This window comes from Acartia tonsa, chromosome 9 (assembly GCF_053477335.1).
Source record: "Acartia tonsa isolate MP-2025a chromosome 9, ASM5347733v1, whole genome shotgun sequence".
In the NCBI taxonomy this organism is placed as follows: Eukaryota; Metazoa; Arthropoda; class Copepoda; order Calanoida; family Acartiidae; genus Acartia; species Acartia tonsa.
In genome coordinates, this window is record NC_137268.1 from 33,072,967 (window position 1) to 33,094,728 (window position 21,762).

Consider the following 21,762-nt stretch of genomic DNA (forward strand, 5'->3'; position numbering starts at 1 on the left):
TTGTTGCTATTGCACATACTAATCACGTTATTCGCCCGATATAGCAGCGATAAGTGCTAATCTAAACATTCTTAATGTGTTGCGGTATGTATAAAGGTTCGAACCCGACCCTAATGAACAAATTAGAAACAATGCCAAATTCATTTAATCCCTGTGATTTAGTTTCAGTTTGTTGTTGGCAATATGCAGTTGCAGTTGTTGTTGCAGTGGTGTTGTTGGCAGATTTGCCCGGCTGGTTTGCTGTGGCAACAGCCATTTTGATGCTACTTGACGGCTGTTGATTTGTATTGAGATTGTCTGATGATTTAAAAAAGAATAATGCGTATGAAGTTTAATAATAAACTGGAAGATGAGACAATACATGTTAAATTATGAATAACAAACCTACCCCTTTGCAAATATAAATCATGATCGGAAAATTTTGGACACAATTGTTTGCATACCAACCTAACTAGATTCAATACAAGTATCCAAAGTCTTTAAGCCAACGAATGAGAAAACTTTCATTTAAAACTTTATGTCCAGTGTCCCCTCCATTGTTGAACTTCAGATTATAGGAAGATTTTATAAAAGAAAATATTTAAATCTTATTAAAACGATGTAGAATTTCTAGGTCAACTACAAAAATTCGCAAAAAAAGTATTATTAATGTCTATACAACATGAAACTATGTAAAAACAAGGATGTCCAACATTCATAAAAGCGAAGATTGACCAATTTAAAGTTGCTAAAATGAAACTAGAAATAGAGACGTAGAGTCACTACCATTAAAACAATGTGTCTTATCATTCCAGGAATCTCTAACTTTCTCTCATTAACCGTATTATTACAGGAATCTTTACTTTATATTTGAAATTTATAGAACTATACAATATGTGATTTAAGCCATAAATGGTTTCACTTATAGGCAAACAATTATTAAGGTAGCGACGTTACAGATGGGAAGAGAGACAAAAAAATAAATACAAGAGTAGCTTCGCTACTAAAGACGTATAAAAATGATATCATGCTACTAGCCTTGAGATTTAGACTTGATTATACGCTCAAAATTCAAACAATTCATAGAAAAATGTCCTAGAATTCTACAAAAAAAATTATATGAAAATTCACAATTTTAGGATAAAATCAAGAGGAAAATTTTTATAAAGAACAATGAACTGTTTTATAGAAATAATATTACAAGATACTATTGCGGCAAGAAAAACTAAAGTAAATTTTGGTGAACGATCAATTTTACGCCACTTATGCTTTTAAGGCTAGGTGAATAAATGTTTAAATTTTGTTGTTAGATATTTGAACACATGAAGCAATTTACTAAGGATTTTACGAAACTTTATTCTAGCTATATTTTGATTTAATTATTTCGCGACATTGGCTAAACAAAATTGATGGATAATTGGCTGTAATGAACGAAACCCCATTAAGAGGAAGGGTAAAAACTGGGCCACAAATTTTCTGTTGTAATAGGTAAAAAAAAATAAGAATGATATCATACATTTAAATTTTTTTATAGCAGAACTATTTTATAATTCACTAGTGGTAACCTCTAGAGGCCTTTAGGTTGGAGCACTTTCAATTTTAGTTTTAGTTTTTTTTGCTATGGGCGATTTCTATTGGGAGAGTTAAAAATAGTTAAAAATCTTCCCAGTACAGTGTAGCTACAGTGTAAAGGAGAGTACTATCGGTTTAGCGGTTAGAAAGATCCAAGTACACAAATAAAACCACATAGTCAGACATCCTGTTACTTTTATATGAGGATATGTCGTTTTAGCTTTCTTCGTTTTTTTGGTACTAAACTTCCCGCAAGCTTTTTTGTTTGATTTATTTAAAGTTCGTCTTTAACTAAAAAGAAAAAAAAAGGTGAAGGAAAAATTAAAGACATAGTACAGTTTGACCCTCTGCTTGAAAAGGTTAAAATCTTTGCATGAATTTAGATTAAACCCTTTGGGAGATTTATCAATTTTTAATTTAACTTTTATTTGAAAAAGAAAAATATACCTTTTTTACTCCAAACATTGAATTATTCAACAGTCAAAAAGGAAGGTCCTTAATTAAATATGTTGTATTCAAAATCAACTATAAAATATATCTAATATACCTAACTATTCCTTTGTTTAAAAACTGTTAAAAATCTCTCAATTAGATTTTGCATATCTGACCCAAAAATTTGGTTTTTTTTTGCAATGATTTAATCACTCAACGCTCCAAAAAGGGGTAAAAAGTAAAAAAAAAATTTCAGTGCATACAGTCACAGTTTTAGTATTTTTTCCAGGGAAGCAAGGGGCATATCTTTGAGACAGCGCAAAAAGGCACCTCAAAAATGACGTCATAAAATAAAGTTGTTCAATGAGAGGCCAGTAAACATTGTAATTGACCAATGGTAAAATTTATACTCGCCTCTCATTTGTTGTTTTATCGTATGGCGTCATTTTTTGGTGCAATTTTGCGCTGTCTCACATCTTTTAAACTTTGGGTACTTTTATTAAATTTTCATTTACTGGTTCAAACTAGCAGTGACCAAATTTATCTCAAATGATTTTTATCTGCAGAACATCAGGGGTACTTTTGTTTCTCATGGTTTCCTAATTAGGGATGACCAATAATTTTTATTCTATTGTCTTATCCCTTAAGATTTCTGTTTTTTTCTATCTTTGTTTAAGTTAGCCGACATTACTTTCTGGTTCAAGGGTTATTGGATAGGTAGATGAATGATACATCTTATTATATAAAGTAATAAAGTTTTTTTGAGAAAGACCAAATTGCTGCAAAATTGTGTCAATAGTGATCCAAGTGACGTCATAAAATGAGGGAGATGAGAGGAGAAGTGAGAAAGAAAACCCCTATAAAAGAGATTGATAATTCCTCATTTTTATGACACAATTATGCAGCAATTTGGTCTTTGTCGTTTTTTTTGTCTGTAGCCTAAGATTTTGAATTTTACTTAACCGATTGAGTTTTCCATCTTAAAAAAGCTTTACATAGGTCCCGGGATGGTAATAGGCCATAATATTTTAAGATGAAAATTTTTAAGCCAAGAGACCTTGGATGTAAAGGGCGCTAATTTATAATACATCCTATACATTCTATCCTTTTTTCGAGTTAAATCAACAAGAAGATTATTTTATCTTTAACTAATCCCACATCCATGATTCATAACCCCTAAAACTCAACATTTTATTTCGCTCTCTTTTCATGTATTTTTTTATCTCCTTTATCAATAATAAATTAAAGTTTTGGTTTCTTCATATACATTTCTACACTTATTTTGTTTTTCACCAAAAGAATATCTACTTTATGACTAGGATGAATGTATCTGCCAATCTGTTCGTCTGTCCGATAAACAACGTTTATTTTTCTTGTGATGGATTTTTAAAGTTAAAAATAAACATTGTTAAAATTCACAAATAATATAATTTTCAAATTAAGATATGTCTTAACATTTGCATATATGTCAAAGTTCTAAAATGAATTTGTTTTTTAATTTTTAGCAATATTAATACAACAAAAAATGTCCTTGTCTATGTAAGTCAAGAAAAAATCACGGTGGAGGGATATAACACCTGAAGAAAATCTATACTTTTGTATTTTGCTTCTACTTTATTTGGTCTTGCAAGCTGTAATTGTTATTAATTAAGAAAGTAACAAATAGTTAAATATTCAAATGGATTATTATTTATAGGTACAGCATCTCTTTCCCTGAGCAAAAACGATATTGTTAAAGCTCAAACAGCCTTGAATTTGTTTTTATATTTGGGATCTAGCCTAAAATACAAAGTAAGTTTTTTTTGCAATTTTATAGACTAATAATGTATTGTAAAAGGCATGTTTTGACTAGAGAAAGTGGATTAACCATTAACAAACTGTCCATAAAGCTTTTTATAAAAAAAGACCTTTCATCTCATTTCCTTCATGATCCAATATTTTTGTTTCATTTTCTTGCATACATTTTCATTACATGTGTCATTTGTCAACTCAAATTAGTCATTTGCTTTTTTGTTGTTGTTAGTAGCAAAGCTACTATTTAAATCAAATGTATTATCGTCAGTTTTAGATGTCTGAAATTTAAAGCCCCTGCTCAATAAAAGTTTGAAATCTAAAACCTCTTTGCCTCAATTATACAAATAAAATTTATATTCTGTCATGTCAGGTGAGTAGATATTATTAACAAAGTCTTGGCTCACTAACAGGCACTTCCAGATATATCAAATTCAATCATTCTTTGTCTCAGACCAAAAATTTTCCTATTAAAGGTTTATTTAGCACTTAATTATGTACTTTTAGTTTATGACTTAAAATTTCTGTTATTATTATGACACGTCCTTTCAATCAAAACATTTTAAAATTTAGTTTGCCTTTAATAATTTTTTGCTTCGCTAAATTATGATGATATGAAAAGAAAAGGTATTGAATAATAGAAAAATTGTTGATGGGTGTTGAACTTATCAACCTGTTATAACTTACAAGCTAGGAGAACTAATCAAAGAAAAACAAGAGCAACTGTGCCCAAATGTAGCACAATACCATCTTTTCCATGATGGCCTCGAAACCGATTGATATCCGATGAATTGGAACTGGTTCGGCCGCTTAGGTCTAACAAAACAGTTTTTAATCTTGTAATTTTTTATTTTGATATCCGCGGAAAGCTGTCTGAAACTGATTATCAAACTGAATATGATCTTTTTAAATCCGCTAATAAATAGAAAAGCTAAAGTAAATTTTGCTGTCGTTATAGTTGGACTTACAGATTAACTAATTTAAAGAGAAGCTGCTACTGAAATGAAGTATGGCTAATTCTGATTATTTTTTGAATAACTTAGCATTTCATTAACTGAAAATTTTTTTTTTGAATTATGAATGTTTGATTTTAGATTATCAAATTGGATCTTTCAAAGTTAGTTAGGATAAAATTTGACCTTTAGAATCACAATGCAATGGGTAAAAATGATTTTAGAAATATATTTATTATCATAGCTACTTTATGATTAAGTCAAATAATTTCAGTCCAAATTTAAATCAAGTCTTGACACAAATTACACAATTGTTGATTGAATGGTTTTTTAATTGTCTTTTTATATTTTATTTCGTCACTAAAAATATGTTTTTATGCCAATGTGCGAGCATGCAAAAACTGCCTGGATGTTATTATTTGCTTTATTACGAACGATGAGTTTGCGCTAATGTTGAAATTGATTTTTTACTCCGTCCGCTTATTGTCTTGTGAATACGTAATTTTTGCCGGCATGATGTAGCGCATTTGTGGGAATAGCCATGCTAAAAAATAACAGAAAAAAAGGATAAAAAGGATTAAAAGATGAAGAAAGAGAGATATATCATAATATAGATAGAAAGATAGATGGATAAATAGATAGATTAATAGAAAGAGAGAGAGAGAGAGAGAGAGAGAGAGAGAGAGAGAGAGAGAGAGAGAGAGAGAGAGAGAGAGAGAGAGAGAGAGAGAGAGAGAGAGAGAGAGAGAGAGAGAGAAAGAGAGAGGGAGGGCGGGAGAGAGAGAAAGATAAAGAGAAGGAGATAAAGAGAGAGAAACAAAGAGAGAGAGAAAGAGAGAGAAAAGGAAAGAAAGAAAGAGAATGATATTAAGAAAGAGAGGAAAGAGAAAAAGGATAAAAGTTATAAAACAGATTTACTTGTGCTATATTCTAACTTGCCATTCTGAACCCACGTGCCCAAAAAATCTACATGTTAAACATGACTTTACGATTCTTGCCACAGATTTTTGATTGGAAGGTAATGCTGATAAAGGACTATGGGGTTTATAAGTTTACCAGTAAAAATCATCCAAAAAATCCAAAAAAAGTCTTTAGGAAAAGTAATTTTTCAAACTAAAAAATAACACATTTGTTTTTGTGAATTAAAAAAAGCATTAAAAAAATCTTGTTTTAAAAGCATAAAGTCGAAGAAAAATTTTCAGCAGTTTTGGGGAAATATATCCTTTAAAATGAAACAAGGTTGTTTTATTTTCATTCATCTATATAACAAAGGTATAGACCTTATTTTATTCAGGCCTTTTAATATGGTCAATATGGATTGAGAATAAATTATAAAAAGCAGACCAGGACCCATTAAGCAGTAACCAACAAATAAGATTGTTAATCAAAATTAACCATAATATTCAAGCAAAATTGTTTAACTTTTCCAGTATGGCTTCAAACCGATTAATATCCGCTGGATTAGAACCAGTTCTCAGTCATACTGAAAAATAAGGTACATCATCGTATTACAGAAATTTTTCCATGAATATTAAAATAAAAATCATAGTTATACCAGTTTTTTAGCCCCAAAATTACTATATTAATATCCGAGGAAAGCTGACTTTAATACGATGCTATCAATAACTTTTTTTTGCATCGCGCTTAATTATGTCAAACCATACTAACAAATTAACAGACCGACTGCAACAAGGACTTGAGTTTAATGTATTGAGAGAAAAAAATAAAATAAGCCAATTTTTTCCAGATAAAACAATTTCAATTAGACGAAATATAAGGTGTAAGTCAAGATTTTTGTAATACAAAATCACATTTTATAGGATCTTTGTAATACAAAATTGTTTTTTTTTTAAACGAAAGAATGTATATAAGAAAAATGCATAATAATTAAACATTTCAGGACTAATTAAGTTTAGGGGCGTGAACAAGGGGGGAGACCCTTTAAAAAAGGCAGCATATCCCTTTTTTCACAAATCGACCCCACCCCCCTATCCCATACATTGATTTGCACGCCACTAATAAAGTTAATTATGCAATTATTCTTTTTTTCCTAGAGATTTTGTTCAGGTTTAATGATCTGAAAACAGCGCGGCATTGCTCATTTCTATAAATAACATTTTTTCCTAGCAAATTTTATCTTTTAATGAGATAAAAAAATGTTTGTCACTAAGAAAGAAAATATACAAAAATTCTCAAACTAATGCATATACGACTAACACGTATAATTAATCCATAATTCTGTGAATAAAAATGAAATTTCAAATTTCAAGTTTTGTTTATAAAGGAAATTATGAATAATCAACTATGGTATATTTTTGACACTTTAATTAAAAGTATACAAATATAAAATAAATTTGACTTTAGAAAGGCATTCGATTAACTTGAATACATCAGGTATAAGACAATGGTCGATAAATTTTTATATCCAAATCATGATACACAAAATTACCCCTTCTATAAATTAAATCAAATTCTATAATTAAAGTTGAAACATTGGGAACCTGAACTAAATGAACCAACCAATCAAAATATACTAAAAGTCCCCAAGGTTGTTCAGCCAATGAATATGAAAATATTATTTTAAGACTTTAGGGACTAGTGCAATAAATAGCCTAATGTCCTCTCCCTCTCTGCGAATGCATCCATTCCGCTTAACTTATTTATCTTTATATTTGTAAATATTACAATATCAATATTTTGAAAACTATTTATTGGGAAATAATTATTTTTAAAATTATTGTTTTTTTTTCACTGAAGTTCTCTTTTTTGAAAACAATGTAAATTGAATACATTATTGAATGCAAAGAAAGAACTAATAAGGCATAGAGAATATATATCTACATAGTTAGTTAAATCTGTTGAAACATTTAGAGGAAAGTTTTACTTTTGGGTGTGCATTGCCTTCCGCATATGATCACATTTTCGAAAAAAGGTGTACTAGCAAATAAATAAGGTTACAGTTTCTTCCATAATGACAATCAAACCAGGTTAGGAGGGCATATTAAGCTATTTATTGCACTAATCCCCAAAGTTTTATGTTATCGTTTATTAATTTGTCGGCTTAACAACTTTGGGTACTTTAATTAGTTTTGATTGGGTGGTTTATGTAGTTGAGTCCAACTGTTTCAACGACTCTTTTTTGTCCTAGGACAAACGCAGGAGTCCCAAACGTCGGAGTGGAAACTTGCCCTAAAATAACCAATTTTAAACTGTCACATTGGTTTTTGAATGCCTAACCCTGTGGGGGGCTTATTTGTATATTCATATCTTAACCTAACCTAAACTGTATACTTAAATACTTTATTAAGTTAATATTTTAACACTCCTGCGTTTATCCACTCCGAGGTTTGGCACTCCTGCGTTTGTCCTGGAACCCTCTTTTTAATGTACAAAAGGGGTAATTTTGTGTAATATCACTAGGATCGTACATCAATAAATCTGCCAATATCTTATCCCTTTAGATCCCAGCAATTAAACAAGATTATAATAATTTTTAACACTTGCGCGGAAATGATTGCACATCATACTTTAGACACTAGACTAGAAAGAAAAGAGAGAGGTACTAAAAGCGCCCTTTTATAATAGAAAAAAATCATTTATTCAAATGGCATTCAATCAATACAAAATTATTCAGTAGATTTGATGCTATATTTTACTTATAAGTCTTACTAATAAAAATATTTAAAAAAAAACATGTCTAAAATTGTTTAAAATCTTAAAATGTCTAGTTTATTCGGGTCTACTAGAGAAATAAAGGAGAGGAAATAAAAGTAAAGCTTGAAATAAAAATTCCCGCATTAATTTTCTAATTTGAAAATACAGTAGATTTTCTATACCAAGCAAACTACATTTTGTTGTTATTTCTGGTAAAAAAAGATTTTAGAATCCTGCAAGTATATATCATCTATGTTCAGGGAATCGAAGGACAATTATGGATTATTTAATCTACAACCTTTTACCCCCAAAATTTTGTAATATTAAAAGCAAACTCGTCCAAGATTTTGGAGGAAGAATATTTTAACATTCATTGTCATAGCTCTGTCTCCCTGTGTGCTTTAAAATGCATGGAATTGTAAAAGCAGGAAGTAATCTTAAATTAAGGTAGTAGATTTAAACTAGACTAAACCTTTAAAAAACGGAATAAAATTACTCATTTTCTCGGCTGTCATTAATGATAGACGGTTGAGATTCCTCTGACTATTAAGCATATTCTCTTTAAGTTACTTTGTCTGTTTGTCTCTATATAAGGAAAAGTGAATATAAATATCTTGGGTACTATATTGAAAGCTTTAAAAATTTCTTCCTAATATTCCCCTGATTAATACTCTACACTACAACTTTCTTTTTCCGTCTGTATGTAAAATAAAATCTTTCTTTTAGGGGGGTAAAAAAGGGGTTTAAATGTTTGAGGGAGGTAATTTAATTTTTTTTTTTAAAATTTTGAAGGAGTAAAAGAGGTGTTTCAAAGTTTAAGGGGACACCCCGTTACCCCCAAACCTTGGATTCTATGTTTAATAGTTTCTTTAAATTATATTTAATCATGACTTAAGCATGTAATTGAATAGTCTATAACACAAATGCCATTTTACATTATTAGAGGCCGCGATACGGTGTACAAAGAGATAAAGAGTTCTGCTTTTATTAGCCAATTACAGAAAAATGTAAACATCTGAGGTTTAATTAAGGCTAAGAAAGATCTGTATATGCTTTTATATAAATAGCAGTACCATTTTAATCTATGATTTATATCTACAAAAAGATTATTACAAAGAAAGCAAATAAAAAAAAGTTCTTAATCAAATATTTCACTCAAAGAAAATTGTCTATAGCAAAAGAAAAATACCTTAATAAAAATTCTAAAGAAAGTCATAAAATAATAAAGAATTAACTAGTAACCTACTTAGTACAAATTGGAATTGGAAAAGTTTTTCAAAAAACGTAATAGAAATTCAATAACATTAGCTTTTTATAATTTTGATAATAAAGTTACTCAATAACTCTCGTTGTCTGTCCGTATGTCTGTTTTTGTTATCTCAACTGTTATCACAGATAAGCAGTTGTTTTTTTTTACCTAAAACCAGCTACTTTATAACTTACAATGTCCGATGGTCTGACAGTAATGCTCTAAGTAAATCTACTACTTCATGAAAATCCTTGACCATCTAAAGTATTTAATCTGTAACATACGGTGTCAGACTGTTTCTTCCAAGAATTATATTATCTTAGATGTTTTTAAAGATAGATGTTTGATATTTTTTGTTTTCGCTACTTATCAATATTGCCATCCTTATTAAGCTTACATATTATATTTCTATTTTTTTCTCCTGTATATATAATTTTCTTATATAATCCTATCTTTATGTCACTATGTACTTTTCTTATAAAAAAATATATTTTTAATATTTTTCCCTTACATAATGAACCTATTTTGTTGATAAAAATATATATTCCAAGAAATATTTTTTTATAAACCTTCAACAAAAGAGTCTAAAGCCAGCCCAGAACAAGTATGAAGCCGTTTAAAAGATTTTATCCGACTGACATATAAGCAGACATACATTGTACCATTTTTATAATTTAATCGCTAATAGTATTTGTTACATTGAAAAAGCACAGGGATCTAAAGGGATAAGACAATGACCGATAAAATGATGCACATACCCCAACGATAATACTCAAAATTACCCCTTCTGTAGATTGAAATTAAATGTTGAAACGTTTGTACACTCAACTTAATGAACCAACCGATCAAAATTCGATAAAAGTCCCCAAGGTTGTTAAGTCAACGAATAAGAAAACGTTGGGGACTATTGTAATAAACAGCCCAATATCCCCTCTTTCTCTGGGGAAAAGAACGTATAACTTTATTTAGTTGAAATGATCCGTTGTAAAATTCACACTTTTACATCATTTATCTAGATTTATGTTAAGATTTGAAGCTACTCTATAAATTCATTCCTTTCGTTTCTGTGTATGTTTGACTTTGTTTGACAAATGTAAAATATGTCAGTTTAAAGTATCTTACTTTTTTTTTTATTGTTTTTAAAAACATAAAAATTACTCATTTTAAACAATTTTCTGATTTTCCTACTAAAAATTTCAAATTGTTGAGAAATATCACATTTATACTGCATAATACTTTACTGTTTGTTTAATACAAATATTATCTTGTTATTTCTGCGTTACTTATAATTTTAAAATCAGAAAATTAATGGCCATTTGCATTATGTTTCAAGTTTTTATCTTGCAAACTAATGGATGTTGTCCTTCTTGTTTGCTCGTGATTTATGGAAATTCTGCTTTGCGAATATTTTCCTCTGATATAGGTTGTGCAAAATTTGAATGTTCGCACTTTTTTAGGTAAAGCAATTGGGGATACATGATGGGTCAATGAAAGATGGATTAATCTTAATAGAAAAACTTCTTTAGAATTTAGGGGGGGAGAATAATTATGTTTTCATTTATTAATTTATTGTTGTTTGCTTTTTTATTTATTTTTAATTTCCTTTAATAATATGTAGATTTTATACCTGTTTCAGGGCAAAGACATTTCCCAATGACTTAGCATTATTAATTTAACTTTCTCTTTCATAGTCCAGGACTTGAACCAAAAACTTCTTAGAAGATGTACAATGTAAATGAAGCTTTTAATAGTGCCTACAAAATATGACGTCATACTAGCCTACCATCGGTCAATTAAAAAGTATACTGACCTGCTATTGGTAAATTAGGTTTGTATTGGCCTATATTTGGTCATTTGCATTGTATGACGTAATTGTTTATAGGCATTATGAAGAGTTTTAATGTTTATTAATAAAAAGCAATGTAAAAAGGTGTCAAAATTAAAGCAAAACAAAATATCTCATTCAAAGTAAGAAATGTTTTCCCATTTTTTGACCCGGATTCATGCATTAGCAAATCCCTTATGACCTTTTTTTATTAGTAACACTGCTCTATAATTTAATATGTCAGACTGTCCGTCAAATCTGTATCTAAGTTACTTTATCCATGAACTGTCTGGCTTTTCTTGTCATTTATGTAAACTTAATTCAATATCTTTAAGGTCTTCTAATAATGGATTTAAACATCCTTGTTTAAATTGTAATTGACCTGACTATTAGGTAGAAAAAGTATAAGGATAAAATTACCTCACACTTTTTTACTGCTATCTTTATTAGTTAAAGTGTTTATATAATCTAGCTTATCTTTGCATAACAAAATATTTAGCAGTTTAATTGTGTGTGTTTTCTCAATTCTTTAGCGTATATAACTATTGGCTACTCCCCTTGATTCTAGAGGAGAGAGATATTTCAAATACAATGGCCTATTACCTTCCCAGGACTCATGGATACGGTTCCCATGATTTGAGCACTCAATTGATATAATAGATATAATATATAAGTCAAAGAGAGATACTTTAAGGTTTTTACTTTATTGAAACTGTTAACATTATAAAAAAAAAAAGAATTCTCTTGGTAAAAGACAACACTAATTCACAGTAATATTCAATGTATATTGTATACCCGATCTATTCAGCTAAAACACATCATATGTACAGCTGTAAATATATGGACAGTCAGTTGCAGTTGTAAATGGCAAAATAGGTTTTTCTTCAAGAGCAATATCCTACCTTTGGAAAAACATTTTTTCTTAAACATTACATTTGATATCATTTTATGTTATTTATGCAATAAAAAAATTTTTTAATTACTGTTTTGAAAAGACACTAAAATTAGGTCATTAAGTGACAAGCTTCACAATTATTAGATAAGCCATTTACAACAATATTTATACTTCTTCAAATAATAGATTTCTCTATTTGACCTCTAGCGGTTTGACCTTAAGGTCTTTAGGGGTTCTTGGGGGAAGTAGAGTGGGGGTAGTATTTTTTAGCTCTAGAAAGAAAAAGTAAAAAAAAACTTATAGGAGGGTATATTTTCTAGGTTAGATTTCTCATGGGAGGCAAACTCCCCCTAAATGGGTTAAACCTTTCCTGCACCTATACAAAGATTCACTGTAAAGGAGGAGAACCATGGAATCAGTGGTTAGCAAGATTCTAAGCTACAGAAAGAAACACAAAAGACAGACAGACATCCTATAACTTTTATGTAAAATATTTATTTTAATAATCCGAAAAAAATAGAAGGATTATTTGGATTAATAAAAGATAGTACTTTCTACAAATATAAATGATAAAATTTAATTATGCTTAAACTATACAAATTTATTTATCTGTTATTAACTTATGTTTATTCCTTTTTGTAATACCTATACTTTAGAGGCCTCTAGTGGCACTTCAAATGATTTTTTTGTGATTTCTCTTGGGATGGTGGTGGTACCCTCCCCCAAAATAGTTATATAACTTCCCGGGAGAAGCTACCTTGTTAAGGAGAACCCGATCGGTTCAGCGGTTAGCGAGAACCTTCGGTACAGACAAACAGACAAACACACATCCTGTTACTTTATTATAAGGATATTTATAATAATGAGCAATGCGTTTCCTGTTAAAAAATATGTAAATCAGATATTTTTTCAGCTGTTACCGAGTAATTCTTTTTTCCTTTTGTATTTAGTTAGATTTTTGAGGATTCACAGTTGAAATTGTTGCATTCTTGATTTCTGAGTTATTTCATCTTTGTTTCTGTTGTCCAGATATCATTTTACACAAATAAAATTTCACAAAACAATATTCCTGGATTAATAACAGGATATCTAACTATCTGTCTGCTCAGAAATATTTTAATACGACAACAACAACAAAAGGTTTGTTTATGTGCGCAGTCATTTAGGATTATCTCATCGTTTTCTGTTCACAAGACTAGGAATTGGGGCATTTCAGATCTTTAGGGGGGCTTATTTTCATATGTATTATATGTATATAATATATATATATTCCCAGCTGTATAGCTATAACAGGCTTAAACAGCCTTTCTTTATATTTGTCTACACAATGTTTCACACAGCCCTCTTGCTTCCCTTTTTTCACTTAATTTCTTTGCCTTTCTACCTTTGAACTTTGAACTCCCTCTTTTATGGAGGGCTGAGTGTTAAGGTATGATTCTATGCTCTGACCGCCCGGCTAGCCTTAGCTATACTGACAGTGTATATACATATAATGACAGCCTCTGTAGATATATCTATCTATCTTTTTACCCTCAAGCATTAAAGCCTACTTCCCCTCTTGTGAATATGTACTTAGTAAAACCCCATCAATCTGCCAAAAATTATTTTTCCTTGTATGAAATAGAATGAAAAGAATGACAAATCATATTTTAAAATTCCTTTTATTATATCTTCAAGAGATTTTTTTTGTAAATTTTCTTAAGCATTAAATTATAATTATTGTTAGATAGATATTTAGGGAATTAAGGGTGAGTGTTTATTTTAGGGGGTTCATATGTTGTTTTAAAGTCTTTTAATCCTATTTCCTGTAAAAAGCACAAAAGAAACAGACTTCTAAAGAAAGGGAATAATGCCAGGGATCTAGAGGGATAAGACAATGGCCGATTAAATGATTATACATAAAATTGCACCTACTGTAGTTTACAATTATTGGTTGAGGGGTTAGGACACTTAATTTAATGAACCAACAAATCAAATAAAAGTCCTTAAAATTGTCAGGTCATCTAATGAGAAAACCATTTTATAAAACTTTAGGGAGTAGTGTAATAAACAGCCAAATGTCCCCTCACTCCCTGGAAAAATGCATGGGCAGATGAGATAGATAGATAGTTAGATAAGGGAAAGGAAAGAACAAAAGCTGTGAAGGAAGCGTAGAAAGCTCCTGGTTAATATCAATGAAAGACGACGTATTAATTAACTCTCTAACTTAAGGTAATACGACTTTTTTTCTTTCCTTGAATCCTTATGAAAAAAAGTTTAAAATGTATGACAATAAAAATTGTTAAGTACATATAATATCAATGAATTAACTAAATATATAGTATTTAAAACGAACCAAAAGGCCATATACTTCAAGACAACTTTAATTTATTGGTTAAATTGTTAACCAATTCAAAAGATGTTTATTACAAGTTGGTTTCTAAAAAGCGCATTATGTAATCTTAAAATTCACATCTACCACAATCTTAAAAGAAGTAAGTTTTCTTAATTTTATATCAAGTTTTCATCATTGCTTGATTCATAAATATACTCTTGTATGTATATTTTAGTTTATGATTTAACTGACCTAATAGAGAGAATAATCCCTCTTTATAGCACCATAAACCAACATAATCACACTAATACTCATACTTAGAAAGAATATAAATTGTTTGAAGATTACAGCTCTGTAAGCACTGACTAGACATATCTATTACACACTGCATGATTGTGCAGACCTATCTTGAGATAATTTAAATAATGGTAGCCAATAAGAACAAATTACGTCCCCATTACAAGACTACATTAGCTATCATACACAATTTATGTTTTTAATTTACAACTTTTACAATCTTTATATATCTTTTTCATCTTACTCACTTTAGTTACCATCTTAAACATGTGTACAAAAAACAATGGATTGAAAATTGTTATCATACAATGATTCATCATTAATACCATTATCAAAAGACATGAATAACTTAATAATAGTAGATTATATTATAAATAAGTGTATTGGTATTAAATATTTTATCCTTCCACGGTGTTGAAAATAATTAAAAATCTTAACATTAAGTTATCGATGTAATAATAGTTATTTATTGCATCATGTTACACACAGCTTTCCACATATAGTAAATTGAAAAATTATAAGAATTATTCTAGTTATATTAGCCAAAGACCATAACAAAACTTGTATCAAATTATGATTTTTCATTTTATTATTCGTAGAAAATCGTCTATAAAATGATACAATACATCATTTTTCAGTATGACCCAGAACCAGTTCTAACCCAGCAGATAATAATTGGTTACAAAGCCATACTAGAAACAAAAATAATCCTACCTCCAATGCTCTGTTAAGAGTAGAGCTGGATGAGAAAGACTCCTGCTTGGAGGCAGAGTAGTTCTCCTGTTGCTTGGAACTCATAAAAGAAGACTCTTGCTTTTGGGAGCTCATAAAAGAGGACTCCTGCTTCTGAGAACTCATAAAAGATGTCTCCTGCTGCTGAGAACTCATAAAAGAGGACTCAGACTTGTAGGATGATCCGAAATCAGTCACACTCTAAAATAATAACATAGTGATACATTAAAATATAGATATGATACATATTATTTTGTTATTTGTTTTAGATTACCTAATGTATACCAATATCAATTACATTAATTGGGTTAAAAACATTATATAAGCCATGCATAAAGTTTTAAAATGAAGTATTAGGCTATTACTATTAAATTATTTCTCTGGTTAAATATCTCCTTTTTTATATTTTTTGATTTTAATATTTCCTAAAATGCAAATACACTGATAAGATATCTGTGAATGTTAATTTTGCGTATCTTGACATTTTTCATTACATTATATCAGATTTGATTACATCTGATATTAAGGCTACAGTTTCAAGTAGAAAAAAGTAATAATGATCTAAATTGGAATAAATATGTTGTAAAATTAAACTGATTTGTATCTATTTGCAAGTAAAATTAAAATTTAATCTGTTTTAATCATTTTAAAACAAGTACAAATAGTGAATATCTCAACGTTTTAATTAAAAACAAGGATGACAACATCCATAAAAGCGAAGCACTAAAACGGTAGGACAAACAGACATTATCACTTGTATAGTGTCAGAACTGAATAATCATAATATAAATGTATAAGAGTGAAAGCAAAATTGTAAGTAAATTTGTTGAAAAACTGCTTAATTCAGGATAATGTTTATGGACATACTTACATTTTTAGGACTTGATTATAGAGTTGCTTCACTTATTACGTTATACTTTGTTGTCCCAGGAATCAATATACCAAAAATCAGATATATCGGATGATTAGATCACATAAAAATTTGTTGTTAATAAAGTAAAATAATCAACATGTTTCAAATGGACGTACGGACATTTTGGTGATGATTATAGAGTTGCTACGCTTTCTTAATCGTACCTAACTATTAAAGGAATCACCATGCAAAATTTGAAATCGATAGGACAATTCTAACATGCCTAAATTTACGAAAAAAAGCTATCCGTTACGGACAGATGTACGGACGGACGGACCAACCCTAATTATAGAAAAGCTTCGCTTTTAAAAGAATATAGTAAATATTTGTAAATGATTCAGAGAAATCTTTAATTATGATGTCATACAATAAAGTTGATCAATGAGAGGCCAGTATACACTGTAATTGACCAATGGTATTTACACTGGCTTCTTATCTGTTATTTTATATTATGACATAATTTTTTTGATGCAACTTTACGCTATCTCTTGATTGTGTACCTATATACAATGACTACATTTGCGCTTTAGTATACTTCTATTTTAATGTTTATACTTTGATCCAAAAGCAATCGGTGAAAATTATTGAATAAGATGTTTTTTAGATGTTCATGTAAAACAACTTTAAAATTCTGCAATTTTTCTACCAGAATATGAACCAGATATAATTGCAATTTGTAATAACAGGAATTAGGATTTTTCAAAATAAAGATGAGCAATTAGAAGTTAATAAAAAGTATTATTGGCGTACAGATAAAACATTGATTGTAATTGATGACATGTTGAGTAGGTCCGCTACTTAAACCCAATAGCTTTTGACTGTACTGTAGGGACACCAGAAAAAGATATTGACTTGTGAAGTCATGCGTTGACATTATTTTGACCTAAGAATTTTTGACCATCTAATCAACTTTTTGACCATAATTACTCTTGCCCAAATTTTGTAAGTTAGCTGGAATCAAATATTCATGTATACCTAGATCCTATTAGGTGTGCCTACCTTACAGTATTTGCCAGCTACCATATATGTAGGTTGGTAGGCCTACTTTTTTTTTATTTGTCTTACTATTAGAAGAGTTTTAAAGATATCTTAAATGGCTAATATAATAATCTGAGTTTTGTCACAGAAAAAGTGCTTTCTTAAGAGAATAAGCGTTTGTGCCACTAGTACTTGTGTTTTAGTAAGGAGAGGGCAGGAAATAGCCTAAAAACTTACTTTAAGAAGCTTTATAAAGCGCTATATGAATTACTAACAAAAACAATTACTACTTTAATAAATAGGATTACAGAGATTGGTCAATGGAAAATTGTATTTTATAGAAGCCTAAACATTTTTGGAAAAAGAAAATCTCACTAAAAATGTATTGAAGAAATCTTCAGTTGTATCCAAATATTATAATTTTTCATTCTTAAATTCAAACCAAATCTTCCTACAAGAAGCTAATAACTTTTTTTCCATTCCAAGACATTATTACAAATTGTTTTTCGATGAGCAAAAAGCTAATAACCATTTTTCTTCCATTTAGCAAGATTGGGAATAGGATGAACATAAGAATACTTTACTATTTTGGCTTGTATTTTAAAGTCTGTTGCTTAAGGCAGGGATCTAAAGGGATAAGGCAATGGCCGATAAATGGATGTACATCTCCAATTATGAAACACAAAAAAATAATGTTCTGTAGATTACATCTAGTGGCTGAAACATTTGTACACTCAACTTAATGAACCAACCAATCAAAATTATTTAAAGTCCCCAAAGTTGTTCAGCCAATGAATAGGAATACGTTATAATACAACTTTGGGGACTAGTATAATAAACATTCCAATGTCCCCTCCTTCCCTGCTTTTAACTAACTTCAATATATAATTTGCCTTTTAATAATTCAAGTGGATTAAAATCAAAATATATATGTCCTATATTTGTCACTATATAATAAGCATTGCAATTCTATCCTTATTGAATAAGTAAAGTATAACTGTGGAAATAACCCTTTATGTATAGCATAGATTAGCTTAATAGAGTAGAACAAGATAAATTTAGAGTAATGTATACAATTATGTATCTCTGTTTTAGAGAATCCATAGAGTTTGGTATGGTGAATTATGTCTCTGTTTTAGAGGATCCATAGAGTTTGACATGATTAGTTATTCATCTCTATATTAGAGGATCCACAGAATTGGATATGGTGAATTATGTATCTCTGTACTAGAGGATCCACAGAGTTAGATATGGTGAATTATGTCTCTGTTTTAGAGGATCCATAGAGTTTGATATGATTAGTTATTCATCTCTATATTAGAGGATCCACAGAATTGGATTTGGTGAATTATGTATCTCTGTACTAGAGGATCCACAGAGTTAGATATGGTGAATTATGTCTCTGTTTTAGAGGATCCATAGAGTTTGACATGATTTGTTATTCATCTCTATATTAGAGGATCCACAGAATTGGATATGGTGAATTATGTATCTCTGTATTAGAGGATCCATAGAGTTAGATATGGTGAATTATGTCTCTGTTTTAGAGGATCCATAGAGTTTGACATGATTAGTTATTCATCTCTATATTAGAGGATCCACAGAATTTGATATGGCGAATTATGTATCTCTGTACTAGAGGATCCACAGAGTTATATATGGTGGATTATGTCTCTGTTTTAGAGAATCCATAGAGTTTGTCATGGTGAATTATGTATCTCTGTTTTTTAGAGAACCCACAGAGTTTGTCATGATTTGTTATGTACCTTTGTTTAGGAGGATCCATTGAATTTGATATGATTAATTATGTATCTCTATATAGGAGGATCCACAGAGTTTGACGTATTAGGGCCTGGTTTCTATACTCAAGTATGACCCATTTCATAGTTTCTCTATTATGCATGTATAATATTTATGAACATAATATACAGTATATAATTTGCTACTACAAGTATATACTGCTTTGGTGTTTTATGTAGTAATGTGGTACATAGTATAGGTTATTCAAACCCGCTGACTAAAATTTATTTCTTTTTTATAGATAGAAATACCCTACGAAGTTGAAACTTTTATTCTTCATAATTTTTTTCGGGTATAGTCCCTTTCGTAACATTGCACCTTCTGGGGCGATTCTTCTTATTTTTCACAGTAGATTTTCTACTATTTCTAGCCCCTGCGGGGGGCTCTAACCCTGCGGGGCCAATTACCTAACCCTTTGGGCAATCACCTAACCCAATATAACCTAACCTAACCTAAAATAACCTAAAGAAGCCATTTTAAAAATTCGACGAATCGCCCTTATGGGGCGATGTTACGAAAGGGACTATTCTCTTTTTTTTCTCTTGAAAAGAGATATCTAGCTAAAGTGGAGTTTTAAAAATAGGTAAGCGAATTTAGGAATCATCACTGTCAATGTTTTAAGAACGAAATCAATTCTTTTAGCAAATAATACATTTTTCACGAAGACTTTAGTCTTTAAAATATCGTAGCTACTCTTAGATAATGCAAAAAATGTCTTTTTTACTTATTTTAAGTTTAAACAGGAAATCCAAATATATGTATAAACTATTGTTTTGTTTGTTATTTCTAACGGAAACGAATACACATCCTTTATGAAGTTTGTATGGCTATTATTTATGGTTCTCATCTAGTTTAACATTTATATCTATCCAACATCTATTACAGGCACACGATTTCAAAATTAAGAGATTTCTTTACTAATGCGATGGTGTTCTATGGTTCTTAGATTTCGCAATTCCATTACATTACATCTATATTTTAAAAGTTAAGAACAAAGATCTTAATCCCCGTATATGCCATCTTATTAGGTGTTCGAAACTATGCTATAAAAGTTAAGAGATTTCTTTACTAATGTGATGGTGTTCTATGGTTCTTAAATTTCTACATTTTGGGCTTTGAGAACAAAGATTTTTATTTGCATGCTTAATTTTTAGGTGTTTAGAACTATTTTACTTTTGTGATAGTGCTCTATAAGTCTTAGATTTCACAATTCCCTTATATAGCCGTTTATAATGTTCTTCGAACTTAGTATTACAATTTCTTTCTTTACATCATTCTATATATAAATCGATCTTCTAGTTGGTATTTTCAGCTTATGCAAAGGCAAACCCAGGTTATGATAGTATCATCCTAGCATAAAATTATTTCAATATGTGTATTATTTTTTGTATGCTTCTGTTGGAATACATACATAAAGCTTAGATTTCTCAATTAATGCTTCCAAAATATTGTAGATACTTCAATATGACTTTTTTGTTTTTTAATTTATTCCACCTTTGCATTTGTTTTATTCCTGTTTTTTAAAGGGAGATAAATGAAATATGTTTTAGTACTTTTGGGTGGTTTTAAATTGAAATATTCTGACTTAATTGTTTTATGACATTTATATATAGTAATAAATTCAAAATTCCAAGCTCTAATTATATCAATTATTTTTCTTGTTGAATACAGGCGAGAAAGATTTTAAAAAGTGGAAATTTTCAAATTTTCTTGATTTAGTCAGGAATTACCATTTTTGTCTATGCGGTTGTTAATTTTATTTCAGAAAGGCACAGAGACGCTCAAGCTTTTTATTTTTTTCAGGGGGTTGGGGGATAAAACGACACCCTATACAATTATTGAAAGGGTGAGTAAACACCGCTTACCAGCCCTTTGTCATCCCTGTAAATTGGAATCAGTATTTATGGGTATTATGGGTTAATTTCTGAGTAAATGTCTACTTAGATCACCCTTAAAGAGTCTGTTTTTTGTTGTTGTACATTTTTAGTTGACCTTTGAAGACTGCAGAATGAAAAGCGGCGCTTTTGAACCGTGACTTCTAATTTTAAGTAATGCACTCTATTTTTACAAAAAAAACATCTCTACACTTGTAATGTGTCTTACGTCTGTCTTACTAACCATCCATTATCAGTTTTACTAGCGACTTCAAATCATTTATGGGGATTCCTGTATCATGAGGCATAATTTAATTGAACGTTTAACAAGTATATTATCACTTCATCTTTTTTTAATTACATCCATTTTATAGAAGATTATTTACCCTTTTAACTTAATATTTTAAATGGCGATTCATAAAACTATTAAGCACAACATAATAATCCAAGAATCTTTAGGTGCACTCTTTTAAAGACAAAAACCCAATTATGTCACAAATGATC

General features: G+C 29.7%; 1 protein-coding gene across 5 annotated transcripts in view; it reads right to left on the reverse strand.

The window, feature by feature from the left end:
* LOC145328805 (uncharacterized) overlaps window positions 1-21,762 on the reverse strand; it is a 243,393-nt gene that overhangs the window by 69,739 nt on the left and 151,892 nt on the right. For all 5 annotated transcript variants that reach the window (XR_013882646.1, XR_013882645.1, XR_013882647.1 and 2 more), the window contains one exon: window positions 15,676-15,894. Coding sequence is in view for 2 of the 5 variants with exons in the window: in XM_080172678.1 (XP_080028804.1) it covers window positions 15,676-15,894 (219 nt within the window). In the remaining 3 variants the exon portion in view is untranslated. The remainder of the gene's footprint in view (window positions 1-15,675; window positions 15,895-21,762) is intronic.